Source organism: Leuresthes tenuis, unplaced genomic scaffold, assembly GCF_036924035.1.
Source record: "Leuresthes tenuis unplaced genomic scaffold, fLeuTen1.0.hap1 SCAF_8, whole genome shotgun sequence".
Taxonomy (NCBI): domain Eukaryota; kingdom Metazoa; phylum Chordata; class Actinopteri; order Atheriniformes; family Atherinopsidae; genus Leuresthes; species Leuresthes tenuis.
The window spans coordinates 599,680-615,008 of NW_027325362.1; the positions used below are offsets into that span (position 1 = coordinate 599,680).

General features: G+C 50.6%; 2 protein-coding genes across 4 annotated transcripts in view; one reads left to right on the forward strand and one right to left on the reverse strand.

Annotated features, from left to right (window-relative positions):
• The window catches only part of aifm2 (AIF family member 2), an 83,960-nt gene that overhangs the window by 21,858 nt on the left and 46,773 nt on the right, over nt 1-15,329 (reverse strand). The window lies entirely within an intron of this gene.
• Nucleotides 1-15,329, forward strand: part of ninl (ninein-like) — a 40,065-nt gene that overhangs the window by 6,748 nt on the left and 17,988 nt on the right. Inside the window, exons 4-14 of the mRNA XM_072390451.1 lie at nt 375-577; nt 4,305-4,350; nt 4,540-4,610; nt 4,779-4,901; nt 8,130-8,306; nt 9,123-9,259; nt 11,588-11,728; nt 11,812-11,986; nt 12,728-12,838; nt 14,030-14,116; nt 14,224-14,353. Coding sequence (XP_072246552.1) covers nt 375-577; nt 4,305-4,350; nt 4,540-4,610; nt 4,779-4,901; nt 8,130-8,306; nt 9,123-9,259; nt 11,588-11,728; nt 11,812-11,986; nt 12,728-12,838; nt 14,030-14,116; nt 14,224-14,353 — 1,401 coding nt within the window. The remainder of the gene's footprint in view (nt 1-374; nt 578-4,304; nt 4,351-4,539; nt 4,611-4,778; nt 4,902-8,129; nt 8,307-9,122; nt 9,260-11,587; nt 11,729-11,811; nt 11,987-12,727; nt 12,839-14,029; nt 14,117-14,223; nt 14,354-15,329) is intronic.

Below are 15,329 nucleotides of genomic sequence, written 5' to 3' on the forward strand. Positions count from 1 at the left end.
AACTGGTCTGATCTAAATCTAATGTATTTTTAAGTATGTTTCACACAGTCTGAATGTTAATGGTTGTGTCAGGAGTGATGATTCCATGTTTAATAACCACAGGTTTAGTTCTCTGCATCATTAACCAATCAGAAGCCTTTAAATCCCAGCAGCTCCTCCCACTTCCTGCTTAAACAGGACCGAGGATTCATTTTCAAAGCGATGCTTCTGCTGTTAGAATAAACTCAGGTGTGAAGACTCGGTAAAGTTAGCGGCGCGTCCTGAACCTTCTCCTGTTTGAATGACAAAGTTTCTGATGAAAGACGAGTTGAACGTGGTCGATGAAAAGAGGCGGAGCCTGTGGTTTAAACGTGACTCCGCCTCTTCCTGTGCAGCAGTTCCAGAGGAGATGCAGCCAAAGTTCGTGAAGGGAACCAAGCGCTACGGCCGCCGCTCTCGCCCCGACAGCGAGGCGGACGCCGCGCTGACCTGCGACTCGGAGGACTCGCCTCCGTCCAGAACCGAGGTCACGGGCTCGTCACCGGCCGGCGTTCGCAGGGCCAAACTGAGACGGGCCACGTCACTGGAGAGTGTGGAGGTGAGACAGACTTCCTGTTTCAGAAGCTTGCCTTCAGTTCACGGTCAGGTGGATTTCTGCAGTTAAACCGGACCTGCAGCGGTTCTGGTTCCACGCCACAGTGCAGCGGCAGCAGATCATTACGGCTGGATTCCAGACTCAATGATCTGTGACCTCTGACCTGTGAGCCCCTCCTGCTCTCGGCCGCTGTGGTTAGCTGAAGTCCAGCCGGGCTGCGATTGTTCTGCAGGCCTGAATACCTGAGGGGGGAGGAGGCGGCCGGGGCTCGGTGGTTTGCTCAGGAAGTGGGTTTGTGAGGAATGTGGCTGCTGGCAGCCTCTGGGCTGCTTTGGCTGCTGGATGAAGATGCTTCTGTGAAGCCTCTCAGAGCTCCAACAGCTGGATTTCCAGCGAAACTCGGTTGTTTTCACTCCTCCTCTTCTTTGTGGGTTCGTCACACTTTCAGTAACATTCCAGTAAAGTGAGGAGTTTGTTTTCATCCGTTTCAGATGGAAACTCAGACTAATATCCAGGTTGTAGAAGCTGCTCTGGAGGAATTTAATCTTTGACAGATTTATTCTGAAACTCTGAGCTCATCCAGGTTAAAGGGGAACTCCGGTGTTTTTAAACCTTATTTCTGGCATGAAACCCGTTCATCTGCTCACAGAGAACAGTTTGGTGAAAGTCGGCGTCCTTCAGGAGATATTTAGATAACTGGAGATCCATATAACGGAGTGAACGGGGCTTAGAGGATGCAGCCTCTAAATAAGGCATTATCTGTCTTTATTTCACCAATACTTTAAGAAGAATGAATGAATGAACGTGTGCTATAGCTCTGTTAGCTCATAGCTGCTGTTAGCTCATAGCTCTGTTAGCTCATAGCTCTGTTAGCTCATAGCTCTGTTAGCTCATAGCTCTGTTAGCTCAAAGCTCTGTTGGCTCATAGCTGCTGTTAGCTCATAGCTGCTGTTAGCTCATAGCTCTGTTAGCTCATAGCTGCTGTTAGCTCAAAGCTCTGTTGGCTCATACCTGCTGTTAGCTCATAGCTGCTGTTAGCTCATAGCTCTGTTAGCTCATAGCTCTGTTAGCTCATAGCTGCTGTTAGCTCATAGCTCTGTTAGCTCATAGCTGCTGTTAGCTCATAGCTCTGTTAGCTCATAGCTGCTGTTATGTGGCTACTTGCAGCTATAGGAGAGCTAACGGAGGGATTTCTACACAGGCACTCTACTGGGACCCCTTCATCCACACGCCCCCCTGCAGCTCAGCTTATTCACTCCGTGCTCTGTGACAGTCGGCTAACTTCACACGGAGTTTGCTGCTGATAGTTTTGTGCAACATGGCAGGATATTTATCAGATTTTGAGTAAGATGGAGGTTCTTACCGGAGTGAATAAACTGTGCTGCAGGGGGGCGTGTGGATGCAGTGGTCCCAGTAGAGTGCCTGTGTAGAAATCCCTCCGTTAGCTCTCCTGTAGCTGCTGTGTAGTGGAAACTGGCACCGATCGTATAGTAATCCACGGCAGTATCGTCGTGTTGAATTTCTAGTTTAGTATGAACCGTAACGATTTGGCACCGCGGGGTACCACAGGGTACTGCAGGTTTAGGGTACCGTGCAACTCTATTCTGGAGTTAATAAAGAATCCGAAAACACCACAAACTGCATGATGGGTCAGAAAGAGAAAGCAGGACCCTGCTGGTTTACTCTGTTAGAACCTTTTTATTTCAGTTTGGTTCTGATGAGAAGAAGCAGGAATGTATCTCAGTGTGGATGGGAGCAGAGTTCGGACCCCAACCTTCAGGTTTCTGGACCTGTTTATGTACCACTGTGGACTCAACGTTCATCAGAATAACAGGAAACTTCTTCTTTAAACCCAAGAACCCCCTCAGACAGAGACCAGAACCTCAGGTCCAGACCCAGCAGCTGTTAATCCGGATCTCTGAACACAGAACAGGTCCTGGTCAGAAATAAGGTTCCTCACAGTTGGACGAGAAGCCAAGGAAACACCTTCCAGAGTAACTAGATAACAGGACAGTTTCTCCCTGAGACACTCGGGTCCAAAGAGAACAGCTTCAGTTTGTTTAGTTCTGAGCTTGTCGTCCATCAGTAAATAAATAAATGATGAAGAAACTCCGTCCAGCTTCAGCAGACTGAGCCGGTCCATCTGCTCTGGTCTAAGAGTCAGCTCCACAGTTTGTCTTTTTGGAAACAGTTACACAGGCATCAGTTTTGATGCCTTTGACATTTTCCCACAGCTGACCCGGGCTGGGGGGGGTCATGCTAAGCTGCTGAGCGTGACAGTTGGATCAGAACACACACACACACACACACACACACACACACACACACACACACACACACACACACACACAGACACACACACTCAGACACACACACACACTCAGACACACACACACAGACACACACACAGACACACACACACACACACACACACACACACACACAGAGACACACACACACACTCAGACACACACACACTCAGACACACACACTCACACACACACACACACTCACACACACACACACACTCAGACACACACACACACACACTCAGACACACACACACACACACACACTCAGACACACACACACACTCAGACACACACACACACTCAGACACACACACACAGACACACACACTCAGACACACACACACACTCAGACACACACACACACACACTCAGACACACACACACACACACACACTCAGACACACACACACACTCAGACACACACACACACTCAGACACACACACACAGACACACACACTCAGACACACACACACACTCAGACACACACACACACTCAGACACACACACACAGACACACACACACAGACACACACAATATATTCAGTCCAGCAGAAGTAATGTCTGCTCAGGAATTCCTGCTTAGTTTGGTTTACTTTAGTTGCTACTGTGAGACACACACACTCAGACACACACAGAGACACACACTCAGACACACACTCAGACACACACACACACACACACACACACACTCAGACACACACACACACTCAGACACACACACACACACACACACACACACCCACACACACACTCAGACACACACACACACACACACACACACACTCAGACACACACACACACTCAGACACACACACACACTCAGACACACACACACACTCAGACACACACACACACACACACACACACACCCACACACACACTCAGACACACACACACACACACACACACACACTCAGACACACACACACACTCAGACACACACACACACTCAGACACACACACACACACACACACACACACTCAGACACACACAGAGACACACACACACACCCACACACACACACACACACACACCCACACACACACTCAGACACACACACACACTCAGACACACACACACACACACACACACACACACACACACACACACACACACACACACTCAGACACACACACTCACACACACACTCAGACACACACACTCAGACACACACACTCAGACACACACACACAGACACACACTCACACACACACAGACACACACACACACACTCAGACACACACACTCACACACACTCACACACACACACACACACACACACACACACACCCACACACACACTCTCACACACACACACACACACACACACACACACAGACACACACACACACACACACAGACACACACACTCAGACACACACACACACTTTGCTGACCTCCATGTTTTCTCTGCAGAGCCTGAAGTCTGACGAAGAGGCAGGAAGTCAGAGGAGCTGTAAAGGTAAAGCTCCAGCTGCAGTTTGCAGATGTTTCATCCTCTCCATCAGGGATGAAGTTCTGTTAAAAAGAAGCTTTAGTTTCTTCTCTTTTGGACCTTTCAGAACACAACTAAACCTTATTGTTCCCGACACATCAGCAGCTTGTAAACAGCCGGTTTGTTCCTGAGAATGACAGATCTGTGTGATCTCAGCAGGTGATCATCAGCAGGAAGAGGGAGGAGTCCACCAGGATCACCTGGATCTGCAGGGCCTCCACACTGAGGTAAAACAGCAGGGATGCTTCAGTCTGTTGAAGGGAGGTCATGTGACAAAGATGCTGAAGCTTAGCCACAGATGGGTCACATGACCCCGCTGAAAAGAAGACACTGTCCCTTTAAACAGTGGCGTAATGCTGTGTGTGGTAATCAGAACCGTCTGTGGTCCCGTACAGGACGTGCTCCTCAGGAGGCTGGACGCCGACCTGGACCGCAGAGTCAGCATCAGAGAGTTCAAGAGGGTTCTGTTTAGCTCCACCCCCGTGAGATCAGCTGACATCCAGAGGGCGCCACGCAGGGTGGGTTTAAAACATGTTCCTGTTCAACAGGGAAGCAGCTTTAAGGAGATGTGAGTCGACCCGTCATCTGATGGAGGGATGATGGATGGATGGATGGATGGAGGGATGGAGGGATGATGGATGGATGGATGATGGAGGGATGGATGATGGAGGGATGATGGAGGGATGGATGATGGATGGATGATGGAGGGATGGAGGGATGGATGGATGATGGAGGGATGGATGTTGGATGGATGATGGATGGATGATGGATGGATGGATGGATGGATGGATGGATGGATGGAGGGATGGAGGGATGATGGATGGATGGATGATGGAGGGATGGATGATGGAGGGATGATGGAGGGATGGATGATGGATGGATGATGGAGGGATGGAGGGATGGATGGATGATGGAGGGATGGATGTTGGATGGATGATGGATGGATGATGGATGGATGGATGGATGGATGGATGGATGGATGATGGATGTATGATGGATGGATGGATGATGGATGGAGGGATGATGGATGGATGACGGATGGATGGATGACGGATGGAGGGATGGATGATGGAGGGATGGATGATGGATGGATGGATGACGGATGGATGGATGGATGATGGAGGGATGGATGGATGGATGATGGATGACGGATGGATGGATGGATGATGGATGGATGATGGATGGAGGGATGATGGAGGGATGGATGATGGATGGATGGATGGATGATGGATGGATGATGGAGGGATGGATGATGGATGGATGGATGACGGATGGATGGATGGATGATGGATGGATGATGGATGGAGGGATGATGGAGGGATGGATGATGGATGGATGATGGATGGAGGGATGATGGAGGGATGGATGATGGATGGATGATGGATGGATGGATGATGGATGGAGGGATGATGGATGGAGGGATGATGGATGGAGGGATGATGGATGGAGGGATGGATGACGGATGGATGGATGGATGATGGAGGGATGGATGGATGGATGATGGATGGATGGATGACGGATGGATGGATGGATGATGGATGGATGATGGATGGAGGGATGATGGAGGGATGGATGATGGATGGATGGATGACGGATGGATGGATGGATGGATGGATGATGGATGGATGATGGATGGATGGATGATGGATGGAGGGATGATGGATGGATGACGGATGGATGGATGACGGATGGAGGGATGGATGATGGAGGGATGGATGATGGATGGATGGATGGATGATGGAGGGATGGATGGATGGATGATGGATGGATGGATGACGGATGGATGGATGGATGATGGATGGATGATGGATGGAGGGATGATGGAGGGATGGATGATGGATGGATGGATGACGGATGGATGGATGACGGATGGATGGATGGATGATGGATGGATGATGGAGGGATGGAGGGATGGATGATGGATGGATGGATGACGGATGGATGGATGGATGATGGATGGATGATGGATGGAGGGATGATGGAGGGATGGATGATGGATGGATGATGGATGGAGGGATGATGGAGGGATGGATGATGGATGGATGATGGATGGATGGATGATGGATGGAGGGATGATGGATGGAGGGATGATGGATGGATGATGGATGGAGGGATGATGGATGGAGGGATGATGGATGGATGGATGGAGGGATGGATGATGGATGGATGGATGATGGATGGATGGATGATGGAGGGATGGATGATGGATGGAGGGATGATGGATGGATGGAGGGATGGATGATGGATGGATGGATGATGGATGGATGGATGATGGATGGAGGGATGATGGATGGAGGGATGATGGATGGATGGAGGGATGGATGGATGGATGGATGATGGATGGATGGAGGGATGATGGATGGAGGGATGATGGATGGATGGATGGAGGGATGATGGATGGATGGATGGATGGATGATGGATGGAGGGATGATGGATGGAGGGATGATGGATGGATGGATTTATGATGGAGGGATGGATGGATGATGGATGGATGGATGATGGATGGAGGGATGATGGATGGATGGATTTATGATGGAGGGATGGATGGATGGATGATGGATGGAGGGATGGATGATGGATGGAGGGATGATGGATGGATGGATTTATGATGGAGGGATGGATGAATGATGGATGATGGATGATGGATGGATGGATGGATGAATGATGGATGATGGAGGGATGGATGGATGAATGATGGATGATGGAGGGATGGATGGATGGATGGATGGATGAATGATGGATGGATGGAGGGATGGATGGATGAATGATGGATGATGGAGGGATGGATGGATGGAGGGATGGATGGATGGATGAATGATGGATGGATGGATGGGTGGTGGGTGGATGGGGGGGGGGGTAGGTTGGTAGCAGGTCATCTGAATCAAGTGTTTTGAAGGAGGGAAACATCTAAAACTGGAGTGTGATCCCTGAGTTCGATGGACCGGTCCAGCTGCAGCTGTTCTAACTAATCAGGAAACTGAAAGATCAATAAATGCTCAAAATGTCTGAATAAGATCAAATGAGTCAGAGAGAAAAAGCTCTTTTCCTCCTCCTGTCTTCACTTCTTCAACTCTGACTGATCACATTGGATCAATAAGCTGGAATAACCCGGAGTTCCAGCACAGTTTGATAGTTTCCCAGGAGCTCCTGAACGCACCGCCAGCTTCCCACCAATCAGGTGAGGGTTCTGCAGCTGACGGCCATCAGCCTGATGAACAGCTTTCTGCTCAGGCAGCTGGGCTCAGGTGTGATGTCACACTGCGGTTTGGTAAGGTGGGCGAGGACGGACCGGGTCAGAACCGCCGCACTCAGGTCAGGGTGTTACTATAACAACGCCGTGCACGTGCACAGGCGTGTGTCAGTTTGATCGGATTGAATAATTCTGGTTCTGTGAGCCCGACTCAGCTGTTAAACAGAGACCAGGTGTGTTTCAGAACCAGAACAGAACCACAGGTTCCGCCCTGAGCTGCTCCTCACATTTAGATGTTTTCACTCTAAATGAACGACTTCCTGTCTGCAGTCGAGCTTTTCAGTGTAAACCTGTGCATGAGCTCCTCCTGGCTGACGGAGTAAAGCTGAAGCTGCTGTTTGGACCTGCCGTGTGTCCCGTGAGCCTCGGTGGGCTAATCCAGATTAAATGTTGGAACAGTCGGCGTTTAGCAGGACTCTGAAAGCTGTCGGTCCTCAGGGGAAACCCGAGGCCCCGCAGGACGACTCTGACTCTGGCTTCTGGTCCTTCATGCAGCCCCAGGCGGCGGCGGAGGAGCGCCCGGCCCGCTCCGCCTCGCCCTCCCTGCTGACGGCCACCGTGGGTCAGAGGGTCCTCAGCCGGCTGGACGACGGCTCAGGATGCACCAGCCCCGAGCGGGTGGCGGCGCTGTGGACCGAGGAGGGGATCCGGAACAGCCGGGACATCCTGCAGGTCAGTGAACGCCTCTCAGCTCACGTGACCGGATTTAATTCAAAGAGTCAGTCGTGGTTCTGCCTCCGTTTCCTGTCGGAAACCCAAACCCTCTTCTTCTCTCATAGTTTCTCCAGTTCTTCCTCAGCTTTCACATCATTTCCTGGTTCTGGCCTCTGTCTGTGAGGTCCAGACCGGTTCCAACCCACCGGGCTCTGAGGCCCATCAGAACCTCTGTTACAGCCTGTAATTAAATCATTCCTCAGTAATTCTGATAATCGCTGCTGAGGAATTTGTCTTCATCTGCTGTGCTGCTGCTCTGAGGCGCCCCCTGCTGCTCTGAGGCGCCCCCTGCAGCTCTGTGGCGCCCCCTGCTGCTCTGAGGCGCCCCCAGCAGCTCTGTGGCGCCCCCTGCTGCTCTGAGGCGCCCCCTGCTGCTCTGAGGCGCCCCCTGCAGCTCTGTGGCGCCCCCTGCTGCTCTGTGGCGCCCCCTGCTGCTCTGTGGCGCCCCCTGCTGCTCTGTGGCGCCCCCTGCTGCTCTGTGGCGCCCCCTGCTGCTCTGTGGCGCCCCCTGCTGCTCTGAGGCGCCCCCTGCTGCTCTGAGGCGCCCCCTGCTGCTCTGTGGCGTCTCTCAGCATCATTTGTTCAAACATGAGAAATCAAGTATCCTTGAACCTTTCCTCTGTTTTTATTGCAGCTCGGGGCCTCATGTGGACATTTGTTAAAGTTTTATTGGTCCTCTGCTGCATGTTCACTTCTGAAGCTGTGATGCTTGCTTCAGGGTTAGCTCTTCTGGTTTGGACCCCCTTCCTGATGAAATGTGTGTGCGTCCTGCAGACTCTGGACTTCCCCCTGGAGGAGCGCCTCAGTCTGGCCGACCTGACTCTGGCTCTGGACAACGAGCTGCTGGTCAGCGGGAATGGCATCCACCAGGCGGCGCTCATCTCCTACAAGAGCGAGATCCAGCACCTGCAGTAGGTTTCACACCGAGCCTCCGGCTTCCCCTGAAGAGCAAGAAGTTTACCTGAAAATAACATATAGAAACAGCTCGTTAAATACGTTTAAATGATGAGAATTAGATAAAAATTCATATTTGCCAAATTAATCGTACAAAATGTGAAAGAAATAGATTTTTTATTCATTGAAATTTGTTAATGTTGTTGTTTATTTACTTCATCTGGTGGTTCATGTGGTTTTGATGCCTCCTGGTAGGAGGCACCGGGTCAGAACCAGAACTCTCTGGAGGGATTATTTATCCCATCTGACCTGGGAACGCCTCGGGATCCCCAGGAGGAGCTGGAGAGGGATGGATGGGTTTCCCTGCTGGACCTGTTGGTTCTGAGACCTCAGATAAGAGGAAGATGATGGATTAAGCTAGCATCTGATGCTAACTCACTGCTAACTGCTAACTCACAGCTAGCTGCCAACTTACAGCTAGCTGCCAACTTACAGCTAGCTGCTAACTTACAGCTACCTGCTAACTTACAGCTGACTGCTAACTCACAGCTGACTGCTAACTCACAGCTGACTGCTAACTCACAGCTACCTGCTAACTTACAGCTAGCTGCTAACTTACAGCTGACTGCTAACTCACAGCTACCTGCTAACTTACAGCTAGCTGCTAACTTACAGCTGACTGCTAACTTACAGCTAACTGCTAACTTACAGCTAACTGCTAACTCACAGCTGACTGCTAACTCACAGCTACCTGCTAACTTACAGCTACCTGCTAACTTACAGCTGACTGCTAACTTACAGCTAGCTGCTAACTTATAGCTACCTGCTAACTTACAGCTGACTGCTAACTCACAGCTGACTGCTAACTCACAGCTACCTGCTAACTTACAGCTAGCTGCTAACTTACAGCTGACTGCTAACTCACAGCTGACTGCTAACTCACAGCTACCTGCTAACTTACAGCTAGCTGCTAACTTACAGCTACCTGCTAACTTACAGCTGACTGCTAACTCACAGCTGACTGCTAACTCACAGCTACCTGCTAACTTACAGCTAGCTGCTAACTTACAGCTGACTGCTAACTTACAGCTAACTGCTAACTCACAGCTAACTGCTAACTCACAGCTGACTGCTAACTCACAGCTACCTGCTAACTTACAGCTACCTGCTAACTTACAGCTGACTGCTAACTTACAGCTAACTGCTAACTTACAGCTAACTGCCAACTTACAGCTAGCTGCTAACTTACAGCTAACTGCTAACTTACAGCTAACTGCTAACTTACAGCTAGCTGCTAACTTACAGCTAGCTGCCAACTTACAGCTAGCTGCCAACTTAAAGCTAGCTGCCAACTTAAAGCTAGCTGCTAACTTACAGCTACCTGCTAACTTACAGCTAGCTGCTAACTTACAGCTAACTGCTAACTCACAGCTGACTGCTAACTCACAGCTACCTGCTAACTTACAGCTAGCTGCCAACTTACAGCTAGCTGCCAACTTAAAGCTAGCTGCTAACTTACAGCTAACTGCTAACTTACAGCTAACTGCTAACTTACAGCTAACTGCTAACTTACAGCTAGCTGCCAACTTACAGCTAGCTGCCAACTTACAGCTAGCTGCCAACTTAAAGCTAGCTGCCAACTTACAGCTAGCTGCCAACTTAAAGCTAGCTGCTAACTTACAGCTACCTGCTAACTTACAGCTACCTGCTAACTTACAGCTACCTGCTAACTTACAGCTAACTGCTAACTCACAGCTGACTGCTAACTCACAGCTACCTGCTAACTCACAGCTAGCTGCCAACTTACAGCTAGCTGCCAACTTACAGCTAACTGCTAACTTACAGCTAACTGCTAACTTACAGCTAACTGCTAACTTACAGCTAGCTGCTAACTTACAGCTAGCTGCTACCTTACAGCTACCTGCTAACTTACAGCTAACTGCTAACTTACAGCTAACTGCTAACTTACAGCTACCTGCTAACTTACAGCTAACTGCTAACCTGTTTCCCTCTGGGATCAGTAACTATCTGTATCTGTAGAGCTGGAGTGTTTCTGACTGCAGGAACAGCTTCATTCTGTCTGTATTTCTGCATTAAATCAGCAGCTGTCCAGATGTTGATGAGGTAACGCAGGTAAACACACCTGAACTCTCCACAGCAGCATGGCGGCGTGTCCTCAGCCTACAGAAGACGGAGAGCCGCTGTGGTTCTGTGATGAAATGAAAGCTTTCATTAGAGGTGCTCAGAGACACCTCACGGGTTTGGAGGCCCAGTCGTGTCCCTGCTGCAGCTGCGGTGTGACGTCATCACGCCACGTCTGACGTGTGACGGCGTGCTGTTTGCAGGGAGGTGGCGGAGCAGGCCTGCAGGGAGCGCGATAAGCTGCGGGCGGACCTGGAGGTGGCGGATCAGAGGAACCTGCAGCTGGTCAGGGAGGTGGACGACCGCCACGCCAGCATGGAGACGCTCAACGAGAGCCGGATCAGGTCGGCTACATCAGGCCGGAGTGCAGCATCCCAGAATGCATTTCACCGTGGCGGTGATGTCAGAGCTTCTCTGTGATCGGCAGGGATCTGGAGCAGGACTTCCGGGACCGGCTGACGACGCTGCGCTGCCAGTCGGAGCAGGAGAGCGAGGCGCTGCTGCAGCAGCTGGAGCGGGAGCGCCACACGCTGCAGGAGGAGCTGCGGCTGCTCAGAGCGCAGGAGGCGGAGCTACAGGAGGAGCTCGGCAGCACTGCTCAGGTGAGTCCAACACGGGCTGTGGAGGCAGCTGTTATGGATCAGTCAGAGCCACAGTTTGGTCCCGTTATGTTGTTTATATTTATTTATTTATTTATTATTTATATTATTTATGTTTACATTTATTTATATTATTTATATATATATATTTATGTTATTTATTTATATTATTCTTTATATTCTTTGTTTATTTATGTTATTTATTTATGTTATTCTTTATATTCTTTGTTTATTTATGTTATTTATATTTATTTAAGTTATTTATATTGTTATTTATGTTTATTCTTTATATTATTTATATTATTCATGTTATTTATTCTTTATATTTATATTATTTATTTATATTATTTATATGATTTGTTATTTAGATTTATTTATTTATGTTAATTATTTATATTATATTATTTGTTATCTATTTTTATTTATGTTATTTAAATTATATTCTTTATATTTATTTATGTTATTTATACTTTATATTCTTTATTCTTTATATCATCTCTTCCTCCCTCCGTCCTGTTTTTCCTGTTTTAATATATTTCTATTAATATTAATATTATTTCTATTAATATTGATATTCTTTATTCTTTATATCTGTGGATGAGCCGTGCCGCTCGCTGCCTGGTTTGTTGTCCCGATACTTTTGAAGTTCTGCCGTCACGATGAAGCGATCCGACCTGACGTCGGCGCCGTGGCGGCTTCTTCTCGGTGAAGCGTCGCTGACCTGCTGCTGTTCTGAGTTCTCAGGAAAACGCTCGTCTGGAGGAGGAGCTGAGCGCCGTGAAGCTGAGGCTGGCTGAGGAGCAGAGTTCTGTGGGCCGACTGCGGGCCGACCTGAACCAGCTGCTGCAGCACAAGGTGAGTTTCAGCCAATCAGCTCCTTATCCCCTTTATCCAGATGGGTTGGGCTCAGGTGATGGGTTGGGCTCAGGTGATGGGTTAGGCTCAGGTGATGGGTTGGGCTCAGGTGATGGGTTGGGCTTAGGTGATGGGTTGGGCTCAGATAGGTTGGGCTCAGGTAGGTTGGGCTCAGGTGATGGGTTGGGCTCAGGTGATGGGTTGGGCTCAGATAGGTTGGGCTCAGGTGATGGGTTGGGCTCAGGTGATGGGTTGGGCTCAGGTGATAGGTTGGGCTCAGGTGATGGGTTGGGCTCAGGTGATTGGTTGGGCTCAGGTGATGGGTTGGGCTCAGATAGGTTGGGCTCAGGTGATGGGTTGGGCTCAGATAGGTTGGGCTCAGGTGATAGGTTGGGCTCAGGTGATGGGTTGGGCTCAGGTGATGGGTTGGGCTCAGGTGATGGGTTGGGCTCAGGTGATGGGTTGGGCTCAGGTGATAGGTTGGGCTCAGATAGGTTGGGCTCAGGTGATGGGTTGGGCTCAGGTGATGGGTTGGGCTCAGGTGATGGGTTGGGCTCAGGTGATGGGTTGGGCTCAGGTGATTGGTTGGGCTCAGGTGATGGGTTGGGCTCAGATAGGTTGGGCTCAGGTGATGGGTTGGGCTCAGATAGGTTGGGCTCAGGTGATAGGTTGGGCTCAGGTGATGGGTTGGGCTCAGGTGATGGGTTGGGCTCAGGTGATGGGTTGGGCTCAGGTGATGGGTTGGGCTCAGGTGATTGGTTGGGCTCAGGTGATGGGTTGGGCTCAGATAGGTTGGGCTCAGGTGATGGGTTGGGCTCAGATAGGTTGGGCTCAGGTGATAGGTTGGGCTCAGGTGATGGGTTGGGCTCAGGTGATGGGTTGGGCTCAGGTGATGGGTTGGGCTCAGGTGATGGGTTGGGCTCAGGTGATGGGTTGGGCTCAGATGGGTTGGGCTCAGGTTCTGACTGAGAGCTGATGTCACATGACCTGACGGAGTCCCCAGAGACTCCAGCTCCAGGTGGTGTTGGGTAACTCTTTGCTGCTGATGAATGATTTAAACTGTTTCCTGTGACTCGTTTCGTTCTCTCTGCTCCGGCTGCAGGTTCATTTGAACCTGGTGCTGCTGATCGATCGATTGATTGATTGATTGATTGACAGATTATGAGCCTCTGCGTGCTTTTTGTTTAACAGTTTGGCAGTTTGGACCCGGCCGGCGCTGGTCTGAGTCATGAGGAGCGAGTCTCTGAGGTCATTAAAGAGTACGAGCTGCAGTGCAGGGTGAGTGTGCACGTGAGTGTGCATGTGAGTGTGCACGTGAGTGCGTTAACCTTCAGGCTCCTTCAGATTCTGCAGGTAAAACTGATGTGTGTGTGTGATGCATTCAGGAGCTGCGGGACAGGAACGATGAGCTGAGCTCAGAGTTGGAGCTGCTGCAGAGCAACAGGAAGTGCAGACGCTCAGCGGGAGACGGCGCCGCCCTGAGCTGGAGTCAGCAGCACGCCGCGTCCGACTCTGGTAACTAAACACATCGAGTTCTGGAAGCTTCAGAGCTGCCAAAAGTTTAGAGAAAAGTCACATTTTATCAGTCCAGCTGCTGATCACAGGACCCAAAGGTTCTCTGCTGGGGACCCAAAGGTTCCCTGCTGGGGACCCAAAGGTTCCTCTGCTGGGGACCCAAAGGTTCCTCTGCTGGGGACCCAAAGGTTCCTCTGCTGGGGACCCAAAGGTTCCTCTGCTGGGGACCCAAAGGTTCCTCTGATGGGGACCCAAAGGTTCCTCTGATGGGGACCCAAAGGTTCTCTGCTGGGGACCCAAAGGTTCCCTGATGGGGACCCAAAGGTTCCTCTGCTGGGGACCCAAAGGTTCCTCTGCTGGGGACCCAAAGGTTCCTCTGCTGGGGACCCAAAGGTTCCTCTGATGGGGACCCAAAGGTTCTCTGCTGGGGACCCAAAGGTTCCCTGATGGGGACCCAAAGGTTCTCTGCTGGGGACCCAAAGGTTCCCTGATGGGGACCCAAAGGTTCTCTGCTGGGGACCCAAAGGTTCTCTGCTGGGGACCCAAAGGTTTCTCTGCTGGGGACCCAAAGGTTCTCTGCTGGGGACCCAAAGGTTCCTCTGCTGGGGACCCAAAGGTTCCTCTGCTGGGGACCCAAAGGTTCCTCTGCTGGGGACCCAAAGGTTCTCTGCTGGGGACCCAAAGGTTCCCTGATGGGGACCCAAAGGTTCTCTGCTGGGGACCCAAAGGTTCTCTGCTGGGGACCCAAAGGTTCTCTGCTGGGGACCCAAAGGTTCCTCTGCTGGGGACCCAAAGGTTCCTCTGCTGGGGACCCAAAGGTTCCTCTGCTGGGGACCCAAAGGTTCCTCTGCTGGGGACCCAAAGGTTCCTCTGATGGGGACCCAAAGGTTCCTCTGCTGGGGACCCAAAGGTTCTCTGCTGGGGACCCAAAGGTTCTCTGCTGGGGACCCAAAGGTTCCTCTGCTGGGGACCCAAA